Here is a 25,265-nt window from a genome sequence, read left to right as displayed (position 1 = left end):
ATTCTGCCTTCACAACTGAAAGATTTTTTTCTTCTCTAAGATGTCTCCCATTACCCTTTTATCTTACTGCTGTTCTTCTAATTATACGTTTTTGAAAAAATTTTGTCCCACACATGTAATTATATATTTGTATGTGTATGAATTTATATGAATATATTAATTTCTCTGAAATCTTCTACACATTCAGCATGTAAAGGAATTAAAAAGAAACAACTTTATGAATAAATATTGTCACACTCTACAACAGATTTTTTTTTCACTTAGTTGAATATTTATCAAAGAAAAATGTTGCTAATAGGCACAGCAACTTTCTGCATCCTATAGCTGTATCTTAACAAAATGGAATTGTGTCCAGGACAATTGGGTCTATCGTTATTTCTATGTTCAAAGACAGTGGCAGTTGCCCCTCTTAAAACGATATTCCTTGTCAGCTTGCTGTTTACACTGAGGATCAGACAACGCAGTAACTTACTCTGTTACTTGTAGTAGATTATTCTTGTTTTAATAGATGATGTATTTTAAGATCATCCCAGACATTCAGTAATAATGAAGACATGTTCAACACAAGAAGCGGAAAAGTCTTCAGGGAATTTAAGATTCCAACATGCTTCTTCCAACTCCAAGTTAAAAAATCAGTATTTTGGCAAAGATCTTTCAAACCCTAAATTATGATACTCAGCTCAGAAAAGGATTCTGTTGCAGACACAGAAAAATAAGAACAACTTCAGGGTTCTTTGATTACCTACCAGGCCACATTACAAGCTTTACACATGAACTTGCAATGAAAAAGACCTTTCAGAACTCTAATTGTACTTACTGTCCATAATGCAATATCTACTTTCCCTTAGTACTTCAAGTGCCTAAGCTGGACTGAAAGATAATTCAGAACTTCATTGTAATTTGGATTCCAAATTTTATGTTTTAGTATGACACTATAGTTATAAACATTATATCCATTAACTGAATATTTCTTCACTTACAGGTTTTTAAAGATATTATCCTTACTTTAGAAATGTAGAATATAAATAACTTAATGAAGAAACAGTGATGAAATCACAGAAGGGTAGGGCAAAAACAGGACAGAAAATAACAGGTGTAATAATTTGAATAAAGTTAACAAAGATATTTTCCTGAAGAAAGTTAATCAATATTTTAAAGAGGAAAACATGAAACAATGAGAAATTAATGGAAGCAATGCATGAAAAGCACGATACCTACTTTTGCCATCAGTCAAGTGAAGGGTACAGGTTTGATGTTTAACGAATATTCTCTCCTGAGTTAACCTTACTCATACTTGGGGATGTGAGCAAATAAGCAGTAAGTGTTGTGAGGATTAAAAGAAACACTTATCTGGTGATCCCACAGTGCATAAATTATTTTAACATGTTCCACACATCGATTGACGCATAGTAGGAACTTGATATTTATTTAGTAAATCTATTCTTTCCAGCTAGACACTGCAAGGTACAACACAGTGGTAGGTAAAGTCTACCAAATAAATAGTTAAAAGAAGATGTGAAACTTACTGTACTCTTAAGCATTATATCAATAAACCAAAATCTTTCCTCAATAATGCCTGCATAGTAATTCATTTTCAAATATGACAACTGGAATATTCCATTACTAAGTTTCTTAAAACATATTGAGAGAGACTTCTAATTATTCAAAAGCCTAAATTTTACTTTTGAGCTAAAATGTGTTTTCATTGAAGATTACTAAAGTATCGAAACCACTAAGTTCTATCTTCTTACATAACTATCACTTAAAGACAGTTGCTTATTTTTCTTTGCAAAAAGAAATCAACAATTAAAATGGCTGAAAATAAGAAATTAATGCTAGAAGCAACACAAACCACTATAAAAGCAAGACTTTTATAAAGCCATCATGTTTAGGTTTTAGTAATTAACTATCCGTTGGTTTACATCTCAGTGTAAGAGTAACCTTATTAAGTATACTACAATTTTACTCACTTCACAACCTCCTCAAACTTGTGAATTTTCTTTTCCGCATCTTCTTTTTCTTTATCAAGTTCACTCTGCAGGTCATGAACCTGCAGAAAATGTGCAAAATTTACTGAAACACAGCACAGTTTGCTAAAATAGTAACAACAATGAAATACTAATCCACAAATTTTAATATAAAATGATATTTAAATATCTCAAAATAGAAATTTGGTCAACCATAATCATTTCAATACTTCAATTGTAATACTTCTGTCTAAAATGAATGACGGTTTCAACATGTTTAACACAATTCTCTTAAATTGATATCTAAGGAACTCAAAAAGAGAAAAGTCAATTGCAGAGTTTTCAAAAATTACATGTTAACCAAAGGAAGGAGTCTCAGAGGATTCAACAGAATAATAAAAAATAGTGTGTATTTTCCCCAACACCTAAGTAAGGGTTACCATGAAGCAGTCTACTGCTCATGTGTATTGTGCCCTGAACAATTTGTGCAACCTTTTACACATGACCCTTTCCAAAATATGGCACCCACTGAATAAGACAATAATTCTAATTCTTATGCCATATTGAATGGCAACAATAATCACAAGGGGCAAATTAAAATATCTCCTCATAGCAAGCTCTTCATCTACAGTTGTAGATAAATGCACCCAGCATGGAGATTGTAAGGATCTTAAAATATGAAGAACTTGGCGGGAGAAGAGCAGTGGCCATGGTTGCACATACAGGATGACTGCAGGTGTGAAGCCAAGCTGGTAGACAAGAAAGTTCAAGTCACCATGTGGGGTGGCAGTACCCACTGCAGACCTGGGGACAGCTATGTGGAGGTTCAAAGAAAACCAGAGGCAGTGGGCATGCACACACTCAAGACAACACACATGACAAGACAAACCCAGATCAGTTAACCATCACTGCAGTCTGCACAGGGACTCACACAGCTCAAACCCTGTTTTTCTTGATTTCCAGTATAATCTATTTGTATTTTTTACTTTGATATTTTCATATAATTAATTAAATCAGTTGCTTGAAAACAGGAGGATAAAGAACAAATTTTTCATCATGTAATCAGAAAGTTTCTACGGGCTAAAATGGCAAACGCTAAACAAAGAAAATATGAGGAGCAAAGAAGAAAATGCTAATGACATGTGGACCAGGGTAGGTGACCACAGACTTGAGGCCTGTCTCCCCTTTATTTTAAAAGACAAATTTGCAATGTTTCATAAAGAGAGGCCAGGGTTGTAATGCAGCACGTTAAGTCCCTTGATCTGCCAGCATCCTGTACGGGCCCTGATTTCATTCCAGCTGCTCTTCTTTGGATCAAGTTCCCTATGAACACGCCTGGAAAAGCTGCAGAGATGGCCCCATAGCTGTTCCTCTGCCACACGCATGGCGGATGCAGTCCCAGGCTCTTGGCTGGCCTGGCTCCAGTCAAAGCAGCATCTGGAGACTGAACCAGTGGTTGAGAGATGGCTTTTTCTTTTCTGTTGTTCCCTCTCTCTGTCAGCTTGCCTTTCAAATCAATAAAGTCAATGTTTATTTTTTTTATTATTTGTATCTTTCCTTTGTGTCCTGAGAGATAATGATGTTTTTCCCTCAAATTGTTGATTCCTTATAGCATCCTTTTTAACTCAACCAGATCCTATAAAGGTTTTTCATCCACTGTCTTACTTTTACTTTCCTTACAACCCTCTTGTGACAATTACCTCCTTTTCTTCTTTCTCTTTCACTCTCGTTCCCTAGCTCCCTCTTTCTGTCACACTTTCCAAATAAATACATCTTTAAAAAAATAAATAAAATGAAATGGATTGGAGGTATTTTAGTGTCTGGGTTTTTTGTTTCTGTTTTTGTTTTTAAGAAACTTCACTTGAAAAGCAGAGAAACAAAGAAAGAGATCTTCCACTAGCAGTATCATTTCCCAAATACCCCTCAAAAGCAGAGTTAGTTCAGGCTGAAGGTCAGAGGGAGGAAACCTAGCTGCATCTTCCATGCTGGTGGCAAGAACCCAAGTTATTGAGCCACCCTCTGCTGTCCTCCGTGGGGCACATTAGCAGAAAATGGGATTAGAAGGAAAGAAGCCCCAACCTAGGCCCTCCAGCACAGAATTCAAGCCACTTCATGACTGCATCAAACGCCTGTCCCTCTCTTAAGTGCTTTTTATCATTCCTCATTCAATCTAACCTGTGTCACACTGTCAGCTGCCACTTCTTGATGACAGTGAGATTGCTAACAGAAGCATCTGAGCTAATTTTCTGCTTCTAAAGCTGTTAGAACCATTTCTACACAACTAAACTCTGTGTGGAAAACGAGGGACTATGAACACATATACTTTTAAGCTGGGAGGTTCCTTAAAACTAGAAGCTGTTTCTCATTTATTTTTATATCCTGTGCACCCAGCACAACCTGACCAAAACTACAATAGTCAACAGATGCTGTTCTGCATTGAATTTTTCTTAATTCAATATACCTCTATTGTATACATACTATGTTTTTACATTTTACCTATATTATATATAGCTGTGGGTTAAAGATAATTACCAGGTAATTAAAAATCTTTGCATATGACCTCAGAAAACAAAAATTAGGGATTAATATTCCAGCTGAGATTTTCAAAATCCATTATTCATTTCAACATAAAAAAACAGAACATTTTACAGAAGAAGAAGAACAAACAACTCAGAGACAGCGAATGCTAGGGGCGGCATTATATCATCATGGCTTAAATCACCTTGCAGGAAAGCAGAGTTCCACATCAGAACACCAGCTTGGGCAGAGAGAGAAATAGAGAGAGAATGAGCTCAGCACAATGGCTCCGTGGCTAAAGTCCTCGGCTTGCATCTGCTGGGATCCCATGTGAGTGCTAATTCATGTCCCTGCTGCTCCACTTCCTAACTGGCTCCCCGTCTGTGGCCTGGGAAAGCAGCAGAGGATGGCCCAAGGCCTTGGGACCCAGCATCATGGTTCCTGGCTTTGGATCAGCTCAGCGCTGGCCACAGTAACCAGTTGGGGAATGAACTCAGGGATAAAAGATCTTTCTGTCTCTTCTCTCTATAAATCTGCTTTTTCAACTAAAACAATAAAATATATATATTTTTAAAACGAGTAGATAAAATAGAGAAATAATGCTATTTGCAAACTTTTCATTTTAATGTACTAATGGTAGTATAGAATAAGATTTGAACTGAAGTGCTTTATAATCCTTTAAAACTACATATCGTGAACATAAAAAACGAATTCAAAGTGGCAAATCATGAAAATTCTAACCATATAGTCAAGAACATATAATATATTCTTAAACATGAGGATATAAATAAACTGCTTAAGTAGTCATAATCACATTTATTAAGCAGTTACTGTATGTGTGTGTGTGTATATATATATATATATTTTTTTTTTCTCCATGGCATCCCAAGAAGGAAAATAATCAGGAAAGAAGGGGCCTGGGTAAGTAAACATGGACTTTGCCATGTGTCAGGGAGTAGACACAGAGTACAGAGCCAGGTCACCATGCAAAGCACAGAACAGTGCTGGCCCACACACCGATCAGCTGCACGGCTCCACCAGTCTCTTCTCAATACGGAAATGCAGGACACTGGATCCCATGGCTTACCCAAAGCTATTTATTACACAACTGCATTTTTGTTAAACTCTAGAATAGACAAACATCCACTTAAAACCATGTTATTAGTAGCAGAATAATACTAACAGATATATGTAAGGTTGTATAAAGGTTTTGTTAATTTAAGTTTAAGTCAAAGATGTACACAGAAATGCTATCTACTGAAGTAACTGCTTTTAAAGGCTCTGAACTCCATCAGACATTGCATCTCATTTGTTAAGCAGTGACATGAGGCCAGGAATTTCAACTTGTGGCACATGTTAGACTATGCACGCCTCAAATCCGCCCCACTGACTTCTTTAGTGAAAACAGCACCATCTTTTAGTCTGTGGTGCCTGTTTGGAAAACAAGCAATACGTTATTTGTAGGAGGCAGGTGTTTCCTTGCTAGTAAAATCATTTAGCCTAACCATTTCCTGATTTAGCAGATTAGGACACTTCATCAAACAATGACATTTCGTTTTACTACCTATTATTTGTTTGATGTTCAAAGAGCTTAAGAGCAGGCCATAGCCACTGGAGATCAATAAGGACCACTGGATAATATGTGTGTGCTTAAATTAGGGACAGCATCTGATGCTGCTTCTTTTACCTCAAGGACAGGCTGCAATGGTATGCTGCCTTCCTGCCTCTTTCTTACAGGCATGAGGAAATAATATCATTCACATGGCATTTCCTCTCCCAAACAGATATTCAGAAACAAGTTTTATACCACAAGTTATTGAATGTGCACACCTGTAACACAGCCTCACAAACAAAAGCCCCATCCATCCCATGGAGCTCTCCAGTTACACAGTCTAGGGCTATGTAAGATTTATGTCAGCTCTTTGAGCAGTCAAAAAGGATATTCCCTGAGGGGGGTGCACGACATCAAATCTTCAAGGCTTGAGATCACAGCAGGTTTAATAAAGAAGGAAGAACAGATGTCAATTTAAAAGGGGGAAGATGATGGGATTAATTATAAAACAAAAAGTGGTATGCTAAGCAACACTTTCTTGTAATATAAATAATGTTAGGAACATATGCAGTATGAACAAATATGGTTATTGTTCTGTCAAATGTTGCTATCATTTTAAACAAGTCTTATTTTGGTTAAGAACAATTAACAGACTTTGTTTTTTTTTTTTTCTTAGAGAACTGGACCAATTGATATTTCACAGAAAGGGAACAGCTGTAAGTAAAAAGTCTGCACCCTGAAGTGAGATAGAGAGGAATGGTCTGAAAGTTACTGAATAAAGATAAATAAAAAATATAGCTCAATTGTTCCCTTTCTTGTAAATGTTTACCAAGTAGTGGGATTTAATACAAGCCTTAGTTTAATTAGTGACTAACAATCCCCCAAAAATAGAATGGTAAGAGCAAGACTTTGAATCTCTTCACCCAACAGTCCTCAGTGGGACTTCAGAAACTTGGGGAGAAGACTACGCTCGTACAATGAGACAATGCTTGTCTTTTTCTTAAGCATCAGCCCATCCCTTTGCCATGCACACACACAGCATCATCAGGAAGACGGCTGAGCACAGGGGCCAGGAAGGTGATCCTTACAGACGGGAAGCCAGAGACCAGGCTCAAGAATAAACAATGGACTAACAAGTGCACCCAGAGGATCGGGATGCCTTATATAGCAAGGAGGAAGGCTTACGCTAATACAGGTTCTTCTTTGGGTTAGTAAAATATTTATGAAGCTGCATGGTTCAGCAAGTAGAAACTGCACAAATAATAATAATTTTTTAAAAACCCACCTGTTTATTTCAACAAAAGCAGCATTTCCCCCCCCCGTCCTGTTTGGATCTCATCCTAGAGACATGAAATATATTTAAGACAACACCTGAAATATACCTAAGATCTTGCACCAATAAGAAAATACATTAAAATTCTGAAGAGCACATGTGCAGGTCAGAACATGTCAGAGAAATTACAGAAACCTTCTTCCCAGACACTGAGCTCCTGCAGGGGCAGAGGCGAGGGCTGATTTCACACTTGGCCTCGCTGCAGGACCTGGTCTGATCCCCCCACCACACATCACATAAACATTTAAAGGATATCTACTGAGTGGCCATATGGGTGGTTAAATGTGGTATCACAAACTGCTTTAAGAATTTGTGCCATGGATTATGTTTAATTTCTATGTTTTCCTTTTTTCACATGATATGTATAGTTTACCAATTGATTACTTCAGAATGTGAAAACAGCAAGCAATTTTAAGAGCAGCAACAAAATCTCTACTGTTAACAATCAATCTTCACATACTGTGTCTTAGTGAACAGCAACTTCATCAGTGTAGTTTCATGGTCACAAACCTATAAAACTCTGCCTAAGGTGTTGTTATATTAGTAACTCCCAAGTAATTGCTAATAACAAGGAAATACGAACAAATGTTGGTAGAAATATTCACTATTTTAAATATTAAGAAATAATTACTAATTTTCAAAGGTGTAACCAATTCTTTCCTTGTTTTGTATTCTTAGGTTAAATATATAAAGTCCTTATTGCAAACATGAAACAACAGAAAACAGCTACCACTGATTATATCATATTTTAAACTGTACAAGAAAAACACAATTTCACAGTATTGTTTTAAGAAAAACACAATTTCACAGTATTGTTTTAAGAAGCTAACATAATGATAATTTTTATTATTTTCTAATTTAGTATTTTAATTGAACATCAATAATTGAGTTGAAGAAAAAACTTAATATGAAAATAACAAAGAAAACTTTGATTACTGGTTACTGGAAATTAACTTACAAATGATTCCTCAAGCATTACAATCTATAGTTTTATATAAATCAATGCCAATTACTTATTTACGTTTTCAAATGTTTTATAGTGCCCCACCAAAAAGATTACCTTTTTCTCATAGGTGCGTTTTAAATGACTTTTTTCATTTTGAAACTTATTCTCTTGATCCTGTAAATAACAAATAGTTTATTATGCCTTAAATTACTACTGCAGTCAATACAATTGTTCATCTATTCACCACAATCTGCAAAATGCCAAATTTTACTTGAAGGTTTTGCAGATATTTTAGAGTGTCCTACCTACCTAATTTTCTAAGTTGCTGGTAGAAACTTCAGTAATTCTACATCACAAGTCATTTACCCTTAGTCATCTGAAAATGTCACTTCCTTCACATTTACACAGTGCAAGAGAATCTTCCCAATCCTTAGAATTAGGTCACTTTAGGAACCAGTGTTACGGCATTAGAGAGTTAAGCCACTGCCTGCCACGCTGGTATCCCACAGGGGCACAGCTTCCAGGCCTGGTTGCTCCTTTTCTAATACATAGCTCCCTGATAATGTATCTGGGAAAGCAGCAGAATTTGGCACAAGGCCTCCTGCCTCCTGGCCCCTGGCATCCGACTGAGTTAGCTCTGGCCTTTGCAGTCGTTTGGGAAAACGAACCAGCGGATGGAGTATTCTCCCAGTCTCTCTCTCTCTGGTTCACTCTCTTATTCTCTCAACCTTTTCTCTGTTTCTCTGTAACTCTGCCTTTTACATAATTAAATAAAGCTTTTATAAAAGATCAATTACCTTTAAAATATTAACTAAATCAACATGAAAATGATAAATTTGAAGTCAGATCTTCGTTAGCATTTTTTTAAACAGATTTATTTTTATTGGAAAGGCAGATTTAGAGAGATGGAGAAACAGAGAGAAGCCGGACCAGAGCTGATCCGAAGCCAGAAGCCAGGAGCTTCTTCCAGTTCTCCTATGTGGATCAGCATCCCAAAAGTTTGGGCCACCTTGGATTGCTTTCCTAGGTCACAAATGGGAAGCTGGTTGGAAAGTGGAGCAGTCTGGACACGAACTAGCACCCACATGGGATCCCAGTGCATGCAAGGCAAGGACTTTAACCACTGGGCTACTGCATCGGGCCCAGGTATTAACACTTTTAAAACATGGAAAAAAATAGGAAGGATGTAAACAGAGTGGATAGGTAGTAGACTGAAAGACAGAACATAAATATTGGCAGACAATGATTTTTAAAGTGGTGAATTATTCTAAAATAATAACACTTAAATAAAAATTGGTTAAAATAAATTACTCTAACATAATAACACTTAAATAAAAATTTGTTAAAATAATCTCAAAAAATAACTTTCAATTTATTTTAAAAATAATATTATGATGTTTAATTATGTACATGTCTTCTACATAGGTTAGCTTAAAAGAGTAAAATAAATAATCGTACAATGTAATTCAAGAATCATAAGTGGTTACTTGCATTTCTGAGGCTTATTATTAAACTAACTCTCATAACTCAAAAAGAGGAAAAAGCAGTTAGGGACATTTTTTATTTGTAGATGTGCAAGACTTACTCTTAGTTGCTGCTTTCTTTGAAGTTCCAAATCCTGTAACTGCTGTTTTAACTGACAGATGTTCTGTTCTAATTCTTCAATCACACCAGATGCCTAGGAGGATTATCAGAATAAAACACAGAATATTGATTTTGCACCATCTTAGATATTGATTGAAAAATCATACTTCTTCTCTTTCCCCAAGAAAGCACAGTGAAAATTCAAATTATGTATAAATCTTACTTAAAATATTTTAAGAGAGTACAAAAATAATCCTTTAAAAATATAAATAAAAATATAAATTTTGCATAATATGTTATATAAACCTAAAAACAACAGACTTAAAGAATTATTTTAAAGTTTTACTTATAAAGTATAAACAAGATGTCAAACAATAACAATATATAAAGTTATGCTATAAAATGTATTATTAACACAATGAATCAGTTCTTCTCATAATTCATGTTAACTCTTAAAAATTGTGACATCAAAGAATTAATGATTGTAGCAGAATTGACTAAAAAGTTAAGTTGTGATATCCATAAGGTATTCAGCATTTTAAAAATCTTAAATACCAATTAAATTCTTGAAGCTTCAGATATATAAAAATAAAGTAATTTCAAATGCCAAACAATCAGCTCTTATGCGGCTATCTCTGACTACAGGCGTAATAAAGCAGTCACTTGGGTGGAGGTATCAAACAGCATCAATATTACCTTGGAAGCTGAGAGAGCGTGCTCCTGTTTCAGAATTGTTATATCTGCATCATATTTGGTTTGAAATAATTTCATGTTTTGCTCATACTCATTTACAAGATGATCCTTCTCCTTATGTAGTAAGTTGCGTCTAAAACCAAAAAGGAAATAAAACAGATTTCTAAAATATTTTTAGAGTATCACTAAGTGCAATTTTTAATCAACCAAATCCAACTGCATTCTTTCACTGATACATTAATATTTTCATCAACATTTTCTTGGCATTAGCCTTTTTATGTCAATAACAACAAATAAATAAACAGCACTAATTAGGATAGAAATCTCACTAAATGTGTAGGGTATGACCAATTATGGTGGAAAATTTCAGAGTTAATTTCAGTTCCCTTTAGCAGCATCTGATATTTCATTTCAGACAATACCTTGCCTTCACTTCTTGCAATTCATTACATGTGATCTGGTAACATCTTTCAAGTTCCTGCTTTTCCTGAATTAACTTCTGCCTCTGCAAATTACTGTTCTCAGCTTCTCCAGTCAGCTGCTGGACACGTGCCTCCAGTTCTTTGACCATTTGGTTCTAAAAGAAAAGTTCATTGTAAAGACAGCAGCTTCAGACTACATTGCTTTCACATCATTGAAAATTCTGAAGGAAATAGGCAGCCTTAGAAGAACAAAAGAAAGTGAGCGTATCACAAACAATAGTACTAAAAATTAAAGCAACCTCTTAACCAAGTCTTACAAAAACACTTTCCAACATAAAACTAAGACCATCATGGTTACATACTTCAAGCCACTCATTCATGTAATGGTCTAGTAATATTTCAAATGTAAGTACACAGTGAAGAAGACCAATCCCCAATCCTCTGTCAAGCCATAATCTCTTCATTAGATTTGTTAAATAAGTATTCATCATTTTTTGTTTTCTATTCTTTTGGAGTTCAAAAATCTTAAGATTAGGGGCTGGCACCATGGTGTGATGCTTCCACCTGTAACACCAGCATCCTGTATCAGTGCAGGTTCATGCCGTGACTGCTCCACTTCTGACCCAGCTGCCTGCTGATGGCCTGGGGAAGCAGCAGAAGACGGCCCTAGTGCTTAGGCCCACGCACCCATGTGGAAGACCAATAAGAAACTCCTGGTTCCCAGTTTTGAATCAGCACAGCTCTTGCCATTTGGGTAATAAGGCAGCAGCTAGAAGAGTCTCTCTTTCTGTCTTTCTCTGTGTCTCTCCTTTTCTGTAACTCTGCCTTTCAAATAAAATGATAAACCTAAAAATATATGTAATTAATGCAGTAATATTTTCAAAAGGAGAGTCAACACAGAGGCTACAAGAGATTCATTTGCTATTATCAAAGTAAACAAGTATATTTTATTATAGAACTGTAGTATTAATGCACAGGATTTCTTTTTTGATGTCTCTAGCATGTTAAAAAGAACTTACTCATTTTCCACAGAACTCAAACACCATGATCTAATCAAATCATTCTCTATTAGTCAATATTCTGGAGTTTTTCACATTTATATGGCTGTAACTGAAAACCTGAGTAAAGGTATTTAGGTATTTTTTTCTAAAAGCAGGGTTCTCTAAAAGCAAGTCATTAACTGAAGGGATAACTGATACTAATTTTAACAATTAAACTTCCAACAAGTTTTTAATTAGCTCAGGTAACGACCTGATGATGCAATCATTTACCCTTTTATATACTTTCTGAAATCGCTAACCTGCAGATTACAACCTTGACATTCTTTCTTCATTATATTAATAGGTATTTACATTAAACCCTTGTAAAATAGTTTCCAATTTTTTAGATAAAAAATGGCAGCAAATTTAAAACCATGTTATATAAAGGTTTTTATAATGCATTCAACTCTGAATCAGAGCCTGACATCTATCAAATATTCCAAATTATTCTTCATACAGATTATTTATTTTGCTTCTTGATTTAAGATCCCTTGGTTTTAGGAGTTTCTTTCAGAACACAATTTCAATTTTCTAATACACATCCCAAACTTCCATTGTATCTGACATAAGAATTGAATATAAAAAACAATAAAAGGAATACACCCTTTGCCTTCAACTTTAAAAACGCAGAATCAAGGTGACTAGCATCCCTTCTTATCCTGGAAATGTGACCAACAAGAAACAGGATGTACACAGGATTTTCAAACACCTCATGAAAGATGCCAATTTTGAGAAGATTATACGTGGATTTTAAAAAAGCATTTTGAACACCAATAAACTTATCTGGTAATTCCGTTTTTCAGTCAGCGTTCTGAAATACCCTCATATTCAAATTAGAAATACAAAACCCCATCTTAATAAAGCCTCATGCAAATAGAAAAATTCTGTTTCTGGCTATGGAGGAGTAGCTTGCAACACATTAGAAGCCCACTGAAAAATACTAAAACATTCAGAAAAATACTAAAGATAAAACAACAGCCAAAAAAATAAAAAATAAATCACAATCACTAAGAAGGCAGCAGAGGACTTTCATGGCAGCTTGGTTACAAGGAGGCCAAAGGAAGAATCGTCAAAGAGATGAGTCAACCTTGTGCAAGCTGCTTTTAGCCCCAAGGCATTTTCCAGCCTTGGAGGATAGGGCTGGGGCCAGGAATTCAGAGCAGAGGGCAGCCAAATCAGACCAAGATCTCTGAGAAAAAGCAGCACAGAGACTGAACAAAACACCAGGAGTTTTCTCCTCAGGGAATTTGTCAAATGCTTAATATTCACAGGGCAGGAAGCCAAGGTACCAAGTGGAAACAAACTCCACCAAGCACACTAGTTTCCAGCAGTACCACTGTACTCAGGAGGGAAGCATCACAGACCACCTGCAGAGGAGAGCCGCCTTGAGACTTGCAGTGGTTCTGAGGGCTACCACTGGGAGCAGCAGTAAGTCACAAGTCACTATTACAGACACTGCACCTTGAAGGAACTCAGCCCCTGAACAGATCAGATGATATTTCTATACCAGCAACCTGTCGGCAGTTAGGGCAGGGCCTCTCTGGAAGAAGATAACATCATTCAAAACACTTATTTTTTGATACACAATCTGTCAGTCCATCAGAAAGTACCAGGTGTGACAAGAAATAGAATCACGAGAGAAGAAACAGAAAATAGGAACAGATACGAAGATTCCTCCCTGTTGAAATTACAAAATACATGAGTCATTTGTTATGTGGAGTCAAAATATATGAAAAACCTGGACAAAATCAAATGCAGATCAGATACAGTGACAAGAAAAGTCCAAGAGAAGTTGACCTCTGGCTGGAAATCGTAGGACATGTCACCAGTTATTAGAACTAAGTGCAATGCAAACACTGATTCCATGATAACTGATGTACAGCCTGGGTTGTGATCATGGTTTCTTTCAAATCCACCTAGCCTGGAAAACAAGCAGGAAATACTGGACTGGATTAAAAAAAAATCACCCAATCCCTTTTTGCAGGAATAAATCTATGAATTAAGTCAATTAAAGGAAAGAAACTACATCCCAACATTTGCTGGGCCACAGAGAAACAAAGGTTGAAAGAACCCACTCCTTAACAGAATAAGAAACTCTACCATAGAACATAACTTCGGCTCTATAAGCCCAGAAATCATCTCCAAATAATCAACAGTAGAGGCATTTTTATATTTTATTACTAGAAAAATTTTAAAACAGACCATCATGGCATTCAAGCACATGTAAGGAAGTGTAAAAAAAGCAGAAGGCAGAAAATCATTCCTCTCCTCCTCCTCGCCCCCAAAAGTTACTACATGTTCCAGATGAAAATGATAAAATTCCAACTAAGATGTGAGACATACACCCCCCCCCCAAAAAAAAGCAAGAAAACAGCAGATCTCAGGTTAAAAAGGGGGAAAAGAAAAAATGTGCCCTGAAAATAAAAATTATGATTAAAACATCTAGGAAAAAGATGCTCATGGAGTAACTACAATAAAAAATAACTTTAAGGAAACATTTATGGGGTGGGGAAAAAAAAACCCAAAATAAAACTACAATAAGAAAGAAATCAAAGGAAGAGTAGCCAATACAGAAGAAGAAAACAGGTGATCTAACATTTATGCAGCCAGTGTATCAGAGAAACAGAACTAAAATGGAAATACAAGAAAATATTTAAAGAAAATTCCACAAAAAATACATAACAAGGGTACAATATTAAGCTATCACAATAAACAATGCAAAGGAATATGGTAAAGTATAGAACTTCGAGGAAATGGTCCTTTTAAAACAGTAATCCAACATGTCATCCTCCAGCCAACCCATCCTCACGAGCAAGAAGCGATATTCACAGCTTCTCCCATCCCATCTGCTCATTTTGATTGCTACACCACAGCCTTGCTTGCCTCAAAGCCTTTCCACGCACCGTTCCTACTGCTGCAGGACTCATGTTCCGATGGTCAGACTGGCTCACCTCTTTACTTGTTTCAGTTACTCACCTAAATGTCATCTTATAAAGCAATGCTGACCTAGCCACTCTCTAACGCCATCTTATGAAGCAGTCCAGACACAGCCACTCTGCTGACAGAAAGATACAAAATCCCCACAGGTCTTTTCCTTCTTTTCTCTTGTCTGTTTGTATTTACAATGAAATACAATCTCAAAATGACCAACACATGGATTTTGAAAAAAGACTGTATTTATTTATTGGAAAGCCAGAATTATTGAGAGGGGGTGAGTCAGAAACAAAGAGGGATGCTCCATCCACTGGCTCAATCCCCAGATGGCTGCAAATGCTGGGCTGGGCAAGGCCAAGACAGGAGATTGATCCAGTCCTTCTGTGTGGGTAGCAGGAGCCCAAGCACTTGGACCATCCTCTGCTGCTTTCCCAGGCCATTGGCAGGGAGCTGCATCAGAAGTGGAGCATCAGGATATAAAGCATGGCTTAGCCAGCTACATCACAAAGCCAGCACCTAAGACATGGCTTTTATTTGCACGGCATTTATGTTTCTAGAAGATGTCTTAGCTTTTAATAGGTACACAATAAACATTTGTAGATTATCAATACCTAGTAAATATGAAAACAGAATAGTTCTTTAAATTTCAAACTGTCTATTTTGTTTTAAAAACAAGTAATTTCTGCCCACATTAGGGAAAAATACTGGCAATATCTTAAAACATAATAATTGGGTTGAAATTATATAGGAAGAAAATAAAAAGATAAAATATACCAAAATGAGTTGTGTGGTGTTATGAAAAGTACAAATAGAATATAGGAATCCAAAGTAGGGTGCGGTGCAGTAAGGTGGAATAGCAGATTAAGTGGAAGACTGTGACATTGTCATTCCACACAGCCACTGGTTGAAGTCCCAGCAGCTCCACTTCCGATCCAGCTCTCTGCTGATGCACCTGGGAGAAGAGTGAAGGAACAGCTAGTCCTTGGGCACCGGCACACATGAGAGACCCAGGTGAAGTTCCTGCCTCCTGGCTGTCACTTGTCCCAGTTGTTGGGGAAGTGAAGGATAGCTCTCCCTCCTTCTTCATCTCTCCCTCTCTCTCTGACTTTCAAATAACTAAACAAATAAAATCTTTCTTTAAAAAATCCAAAGAGGGGTAAATAAATATCCCTGTAATAAAGGGAAATTTAAAAATCACTTTCAATATCTCAGGGTAAAATAAATGAGTAATGGGATCATTACAAAACATTAGAAAATAACTACTTACTGAAGATGAAACAGAAATACTTCCAACCAATCGGAGAAGTGATGGATGCTCAAACAACATTGTGACCTCAGCTGCATATCATTGAACATCAAGACTGAAACCATATGGAATTATTAAAATGTTCCCAGAACTATGAGATCTGGAATGAAGAGCTGTGTGACTAAACATGGAACCCGTGGAATACACAGGATGTAAAATAGCAGAACTGTTCGCGGTGACTTCTGTTCATTGTCCTATAAATGCTAGGATTTGGGCTACTGATCGCTCGTCTTAAAAGTAAGTGTGTACTGTTACATATCTCTTGTGACAGAGATACTTCTCTGTCCTTATTCGCCTGCTGATAAACCTTCAGGTTGCAAGAAAAGGTAACAAGTGTTGGTGGAGATGTGGAGAGATCAGATTCTTGCGTGAAAAAATGGTGCAGCTACCATGGAAGTGGAATGATAGTCCCACCCAAAATTTAAAATTAAAACTACTAAATGATCCAGCCATCCTATTCCTGGTTCTCTATTCAAAGGAATTGGAACTGAAATCTCAAGATGTATTTGCACACCCATGTTTATTACAGAATCATTTACAATGACCAAGAAGAAAAGATAGCAGAAATGTCTAAGGACAGATGGACAACTAATGAAAATGTGGTAAATATATGTATAATTTGAGCATAATAACAAGGAAATGATGGCTTATGACACAATCTGGATGAACTTATGAATTAAGCCAGTCTTGGAGCCATACTGCGTGATTCCAGTTCCAAGAAGTATCTATAGTTATCAAAATCATAGAAACAGGAAGTAGAACAGTGGCTGTCAGGGGAGTACGGAGAGTGACCTGGGGAGTTGTGGCTGGGTGGGGATGGGTCTGAAAGAGCTGCTCTACAATAACGTATCTATAAGTAACACTATATCCTATACTGAAAATTTTGTTAAGGAAAATTTCATAGCATGTAGTATGGGGTTTTGAAACCAAAGTAAAAGAAAAAACAGTGAAACAAAAAATAGTGGATAATAGACAATAGAAAATGAGAATCTCCACTATTGCCTATGCCAACAGTGTCATGACCCACATAAAGAGCAGAAAGTTGGAACCATTTCGCTTTCATCTCTAATTTTAAGTGATTATTCTCTGATGATGCTCTTTGTTAACATGGCTGATGGTTGTTTTGCTCATCTTCCTTGTTCCACTTTGTAGTTTTTTTTGTTTCAAATCTAGTTATTTTTGCTGTAAATTTTACCTTTTCGAACTTCCTAGTCATTTGTGTCTTTTTCAGTAAGTCCTTGTGATTCATCAATAGATCATTCATATGAGACACTTTGATTGTTTATAAGCACCTGATGCTGTAAGTGTCTTTCAGCACTGTTTTTGCTGCGTCTCATGGACATTGATATTCTTGCTTTTAACTGTCATTTCTTCAGCACCACAGGGGTCATGCAGTAGCATCATTTTCTACAAAAAGGTTTTTTATATTCTTTTCATCACTTCAGTGATGCGTTGGTCAACCTGTAGCATGTTGTTTAATTCACAATGTAAATTTCCCGGTTTTCTCCCCGTTGTGGATTGTGTTCTGGCTCTGTGTTTAAGGGGACACATAACGGAACTGGAGCGGACACTTGACATGCCAGATGTGGAGACACAGTGCAATATACATCTGCATCAGACCAAAGTGGGATTCCCAGTGAAAGTGCTGAATATATGCTGACAGTGCGAAACTGAACATGTGACATTGTCCATGCCTACAAAGTCATGAAACACTTCAACAGCAGAATAATGGACTTACGCAGGAGGGATTGGGGGAAGAGGATGCGGGTGAGAATGTGGGGAGGGGGACTGGGAATCCCAGAGCCTATGGAACTGTATCATAAAGCAATAATAATTAGTAGTGGAGATAACACCAAATTAAATGTAAGTTTAATTAAATACAATTTTTAAGATAATTATAACAGCCAGTATGCAAAATATTACATATGAGAAAAACTGAGTCTTCAGAAAATTAACTTGTCCATGCTTGCTCTACTGGTGCCTAGTAAACTGATACAAACCAAAACAATCTGATGCCAGATCTCTCTAAACTAAAACATTCTCCACCACATAATACGATATCCAAGGTACATTATTCTGTTCATGACATTAACAGATGTATTTGCAGAAATATAAGAGGTCATAAATTAAAAAAATAAAAGACACACAAAGAAACATTAAAATGTGGAGCCATCATTGTGACACAATAGCATAAACACTGCTTACTACACTGAAATCAGAGTGCCAGTTTGAATCCTGGCTGCTCCATTTCCCACTCAGTTTCCTGTTAATGCGCCTGGGAAGGCAGCAAAAGAAGGCACAAGTTGTTGTGTCCCTGCCACCCACACATAAGACCTTAATGGAGTTTCTGGCTTTTGACTTCAACCTGACCCAGACCACTGCGGAGTGAACCAGCTCACTGGCTCCTTGCTCATTCTCTCTTCCCTCCTCCACTTCCTCCCTGCCTCTCACTGTTGCTTTGAAAAGTTAAAATGTTATACTGAAAAGTTAAAATGAATATGTGGAGTCTCTTTCTTAGCCTCCAAAACTGCTGTTTTTGATCATTCCTAAGATAACTTTTTCAAAATCTGTAATTTGAAGGTTCATAGTGTTTTCTAGCTGGAATAATCTCTGATGACAATCAGTACACTAGAGGAACTCTGCTTCTCAGACCCTTCATTAGGAATACTCATCACAGGAAATGAATACTACATAATTTGTTAAAGGAATAAAGAGGTAGGAAAAAAAAGCTCCTGTCTCCTAAAAATATATTGCTGATAAAGATAACTCATACTCATTGGATTCAAGTATATTTAATAACATATTAACAATGATAAAAGTCATCCATTTTAAAATGAGAAAAAAAACTTTAATTAGTGGTAAGCATACAATTAGAACGTCCTACAAAACAAAATAGCAATATCTCTTCTCAATTCCCTCTGGTAGAAAAAAAATGTGACAATGGCTAGGGTTATTATGTGATTATCTTCTGGCTTGTATATTTCAAACCACACTGAATAACTATAAGGGCGACATAATTAAGTCATCTTGTTCTATTGCATTTATATACAGTCTTGGCCTCATTTGAAAAAGTAAACAGTTCATTTTTCATTTTATCATGATTTCCAGTGGGTGATTTCTCTGATGATATCCTTACCTTTTTATAATAAGAGTTCTTCCTACAGTTCCAGTCTGCAATGTACAACTGCTTCTCAGCCTTTTGGCTAAGATCAAGTGCAGTATGCAATGTACACTCTCAACTACTTCATCAACAATGGAAACGGAAAGAATGGGCCTCGGGATCAATACCTTGAGCTCATTATTCAAGATATCCCTTCACACTTATACTCTACTAAAAAAAAAAAGCAACTTTCAAGTAAAAGCATGCTGATGTGGAATCATGTTTTGCAGGCTATAAAAGACAAACCAGCAGGGCATTCTGTCACACGTAACAACAGGACCAAGGAAGAAAAAAAGGGACAGTAAAGGAAATGGTAGCAAATTACCTCGTGTGCCCAGCATATCCTCCCACAGTGGGAACACAAAGATGGCACTCCAAAGACCAGACTGGATTTCTTTAAGCAACATGACTTACAAAAAGAAAATGTAGGCATTTAAGTTTAAGAGTTCAAGTTATTCAATTCTTGGTCATGGGAAAATACCAAAAGAAACCTGTCTTTTAAGCAGGGTGAAAACTGACAAGTTCCTGAACAAGTCCAGGAATGAGGCAACAATGGCCTTGTCTCAACTGGTAGCTGTGGAAACAGAAGAGAAGAGAGTATGTGCAAGAAAATTCTCAGAAATATAAGAATTCAGTGAAGTATTCAGTTAAGAGAAGCAAGGGCAAAACACAAATCTTCTAAGTTCAAAACCTAATGAGCCAAAAGAATAAAGACAGCAACTGGGAATTAAGGGGAAATTTAAGGCTATTAATTTGGTATGAAATTCTATAGACATGGTTCTCAACAAATTAATTACTAGGAAATGTAAACTATCCCATAAGCTTTTAGTTACACAGTCTCTACTGATATAAGACAGATCAGGAGATGGAAGATACCAGTGTTGGGGTTTTATACATAAATTAGTATGAAAGTTTATAGTGGTCAAAATTTTTTAAAAATTAGGACTAAGGAATTACTTGGCAGTCCAGAAATTAGCTACTTAAAATAAACAACATAATTTATCTTCTTCATAAGCTTCTCATATGATTAGCACATCCACTCAAAAATGGGCACGAATCTCAAGTGCTTATTTTGATAAGCTTCTACAAATTGAAAAGACCCATGAAATAGTATTAGCAATCTCCTCTGAAACATATTAATCATGCTCTTTCCAAAGATAGCCAGTATTCCGGCCTCTGTCACCACACACACACACACACACACACACACACACACACACACACAAAGCCAGCCTTCTTGCACTGGTGGACACTGGTGGAAACTATCAAGTAAAAGTGTTCTTATGTCAACGGGCAGATGAGTAGCCGATTATTTATAATATGTCACTATCAGTGATAATTTAAAATGTCTCAAGTGTCTAAGGTTTTTGGTACTATCTAAGGTACAAGTTCTTAACCTAGCTTAAGTTTCCATACATGAATTCATGAACAGAATTCATAGTGTCAGTGAACTCAAAGGAAGTGGGGAAAAAAGTCATCTTTATTTTTACTATCCTAACAGAAACTCTGTATTTTATTTCCATCACAAATGTAACCATCAAACCAGGACAGTAACAGCAATATCTGTCTTTAACAGAAATTCAGACATTTTTATAATTTCATGACCAACCATTAAACATCGTTTGCCCTCATCATAATTCAAAAATTATTAGCAGACTTACTGAGTCATTTATTACACTTAGAAGCATATATAATGTTTGCCATAACATGGCTTATTAATATTTGTCCACAGAACATTTATTTAGAATATTTTTATGACATCTAAGAATATTACACTGATAAGGTCTGCATACACTTGAGCAGACTGCCAGTAGTGTCCGCAGCGCAGAAAAGCACTCACAACCTCAGGGACAAAGACTAGCATCTCACACAGTCACTCACAGCCCAGATGCCAGGAGGCTTGCAGTTTTATAGCCTTTATGCCCCCTGCCCCCATTAATACATTTTGCTATAATTTTGTATTTACACATTTTCACTAATTCTTAGATTTCTCCCGAACCAACAGACATAAGTCAAACAGCCCTTATGTTTCCTTTCAATAAATGCCAATGAAACAAAACAAGACTCAACAAAAAGAAAAGGCCTGAAAGAAAACAAACCAGAAAACGTAATTCTCGGTGACAGTCCTACCTTTCATCTGAAGTCTTGCCTTGAAGCCTCCCCTTTAAATTGTTGGGTCCGGAGCTGCTCAGCAAGACCTGTCTAGTGCTGACGATTCTTAAATTCACTCCTGCTGACAGACTCTGTCCCTTCTTCTCCATGTTTACTATTATTACCTATGACAAGGCCTGAATGCTGATTTTTAAATTCAGCTTTCATTAATAATAGAATGAAAGTTCCTCTGACAGTGACCTCTTGGCTCCAAAGTATCAGTTTTCTTTCTCAAACTTAAAAAAATCAGTAAATAATTAAAGAATTCCACTGTGAAAAAGATTTCTCTTTATATCACTTAGGTAAATATACCAATTTAGCAGATATTTCAAGCAAATAATATGTTTCAGAAATGTAAACTTTGACATTATATAATATTATTTAGCACACTTTTATAGAATGCAGGCTATTGAGATAATAAAAATATATTTCAGATTTCAATTTTACTTTTGTCCATGGCTATGAATATCAGAGTATCTATATACCTCTGATATGTTCAAGGCTGTGTATGTCACATGGGTATAGGTAAAAACAGTCAATGTGTTGACAGATGGATGAAGAAACAAAGTACAGTATAAAATAAAATGGAATATTATTTTGAATGAAAGACATTTTGACATACTAGAACATGGAGGTCCTGCACAGACATTACGTTAAATGAAATTAAGCCCTCACTGTTGAACAAATACTGTGTGAGCATCTTGTCTGAGCAACAATAGTCACAATCATGTTCCTGAATGAAGGGGATAAAGTTGCAGTTACTGTCTTGTGGGCTCAGAATTTCTGAGGGGACACAGAATTAGCTGAAAATATTTCAAGTGTCAAATTGATGGCAGTGGTGATGGCTTTGCAACAATGCTCTTGTATGTAATGCCCCGGAGCTACACACCTAACATGGTTAAATGCTAAGTCTGTGCTATGTATATTTTACCATAATACATGAAAAGAATGAGGGTTCAAGAAAATCTAACAATAGCTTTGAACACTACATATATAAAACCACTGTAATCAGCAGAAATAGGAAAAAGGCACCCATTGAAAAACAACTGGTGAAGAAATTGGGGTGGGTACTGTGGCACAACACGTTAAGCTGCCAACTTTAAGGCCACCATCTCACATCGGAGCGTTGCTTTGTTCCAGTTGCTCTGCTTCTGATCCAGCTTCCTGCTAATATGGAAAGGCAACAGAAGATGGCCCACATGCTTGGATCCCAGCTACCCTTAAGGGAGATCAGGATAGGGTTCCTACCTACTGCTGGCAGCCTTGCCCAGATCTAGCTGCCACAGCTATTTGGAGAGTGAACTAGCCAATGGAAGATCTCTGCCTTCCTCCATTCTTATGCCTATTCTGGGTTGAATTACATCTCCCAAAATGGATACAGTGAAGCTGCACTAGGGAGTATTTGTGAATGTGACCTTATTAGGATGGTTTACTACATGACCACTAAATGACCACAGCAGCCAAGGCTCAACTGGACTTAAGGCAGGGACCTGGAGCTTCTTCTGGTTCTCCCATATGGGTGGCAGGAACCCAAGAAACTGGATCATCTTCAACCAATTTATGCAGGCCATTAGCAGGGAGCTGGATTGGAAGTGGAGCAACCAATCCTCAAACTGGTGCCCATGTGGGATGCTGACATAAAAAGAGGTGGCTTAAACCACTATGTCATAATGCTTGCCTCAGGATATGTGCCTTTTGAAAAAAGAAAAACTTTTAGTTTTAAATCTCTATTGTCACCATTATCTAAGTCTTCCTGCAAATTCGATTCAATGTGCAATAAATTATTGAAAAATATTTACCACATATGAGAGGACTCCGAAAAGTTTATGGAAATGTAATTGAAAGATTAAAATTAAAAATATAAAACTTATTTCTCCACATAAGCTCCATCAAGTTCAAGATGTCTTAGTAAGCAAGAATATCATTGATTTCATCCACCCGTTAGATGAAGGGTCTCGGGAATTTATGTTAATGCAATGTTTTTTATATTGTTGAATGAAGGCTGGTAAACAAAAAGAAGTCAGAAAGAGTCAACTCAGAAATACAAAGTGGATGCCTAGCAACTTTCCAGGAAAGCTCTTGGAAAACTTCCTGCATTTAGTAAGAGGGATAAGGGGAATACTGTCATGGCGAAGAACTATCCCACCCTCTGAAACTGTACCTTTCATAGATGTGTGTATATATAATAACTATCTTTAATATATAAATAACTGTACCTTTCATATATACATATATATTCATTCAAAATGAACATTTTTTAAAAAGATGTATTTATTTTCATTGGAATGACAAACCTACAAAGAGAAAGGGAGAAAGATCCTCCATCACTGGTTCACTTCCCAAACTGCTGCAATGGTTGCAGTCAAGCCAATCAAGCCAGTAGCCTTTTCCAGGTTTCCCATGTGGGTGCAGGGTCCCAAGGCAATGGCTCATTTCCATTACTTTCCAGTCTACAAGGAGGAAGCTGGGTCAGAGGTGGAGCAGCTGGGACGCAAACCGAAACCCATAGGGGATATCAGCACTTAGAGACAGAGGACCAGCCAGCTGAGTCAACTCGCCGGACTCTCATGTGATTTTCACTTGCATTTCCCTAATACTTAGGGAGCCTGAGCACTTTTTCACATGTCTATTAGCCATTTAAATTTGTTGTTTCAGGAAATGCCTTCTCATTTCCTTAACCCGTTACTTACCAGGGTTCTTAACTTTGTTGTTGAGTTTCTGAAGCTCTTGTAAATCCTGATATTACTCCCCAATTTGTTGGATAGTATGCAAAAATTTTCTCCTATTCTTTTTTTTTAAGATTTGTTTTTATTATTTTTTTATTGGAAAGGCGGATATACAGAGAGGAGAGACAGAGAGGAAGATCTTCCGTCCGATGATTCACTCCCCAAGTGAGCGCAACGGCCGATACTATGCCAACCCGAAGCCAGGAGCCTCCTCCGGGTCTCCCACGCGGGTGCAGGGTCCCAAAGCTTTGGGCCGTCCTCGACTGCTTTCCTGGGCCCCATGCAGGGAGCTGGAAGGGAAGTGGAGCTGCCGGGATTAGAACCGGCGCCCATATGGGATCCCGGGCGTGCAAGGAGAGGACCTTAACCACTTGGGCCACCACACCGGGCCCATTTTCTCCTATTCTTTTGGTTGCCTCTGCTTCATTAATTGTTTTCTTTGCTATACAGAAGATTCTTAGTCTTACCTAGCTCCCTGTTAATGTGGCTAGGAAGGCAGAGTAGGATGGTCCAAGTCCACGGGCCTCTAACCCACGTTGGAGACCCAAATGAAGCTCTTCTGGCTTCAGCCTGGACCAGACCTGGCTATCACAACTATTTGGGGAGTGAACCAATAAATGGAAGATTTCTCTTTCTTTCTCTCTCTCTCTCTCTCGTCACCCACCACCCTTTTATTTCTCTTACTGACAGTATCTTTCAAATAAATAGAATAAATCTTAAAAAACAAATATGGATTGTGATAAACAGACTAACATCATGCTAAAAAGAGGGGAAGCTGGGAGTGTGATATAACTGTAGAACTGTATAATTTCGTAAATTTAAAACTATTTTCAAATAAAAGTTTTTATAGAAGGTTTTTAAAAAGTAAGTAAAGATCAGAATGAGAAATGAAAACACAAGGAGATCATAAACATTAAGTAAGATCTAAGATATG

At 36.9% G+C, this 25,265-nt stretch overlaps 1 protein-coding gene across 1 annotated transcript in view; it reads right to left on the bottom strand.

Moving 5' to 3' along the window:
* Positions 1–25,265, bottom strand: part of CEP112 (centrosomal protein 112) — a 362,513-nt gene that overhangs the window by 263,766 nt on the left and 73,482 nt on the right. Inside the window, exons 12-16 of the mRNA XM_040989545.1 lie at positions 11,015–11,169; positions 10,596–10,725; positions 9,901–9,993; positions 8,430–8,489; positions 1,971–2,050 (exon numbers count right to left, since the gene is read on the bottom strand). Coding sequence (XP_040845479.1) covers positions 1,971–2,050; positions 8,430–8,489; positions 9,901–9,993; positions 10,596–10,725; positions 11,015–11,169 — 518 coding nt within the window. The remainder of the gene's footprint in view (positions 1–1,970; positions 2,051–8,429; positions 8,490–9,900; positions 9,994–10,595; positions 10,726–11,014; positions 11,170–25,265) is intronic.

Source organism: Ochotona curzoniae, unplaced genomic scaffold (genome assembly GCF_017591425.1).
Source record: "Ochotona curzoniae isolate NIBS_2020 unplaced genomic scaffold, NIBS_Ocur_1.0 contig_523, whole genome shotgun sequence".
NCBI lineage: Eukaryota > Metazoa > Chordata > Mammalia > Lagomorpha > Ochotonidae > Ochotona > Ochotona curzoniae.
Note: the sequence above shows the minus strand (reverse complement) of the source record. Positions and strands in the feature narration are given on the sequence as shown.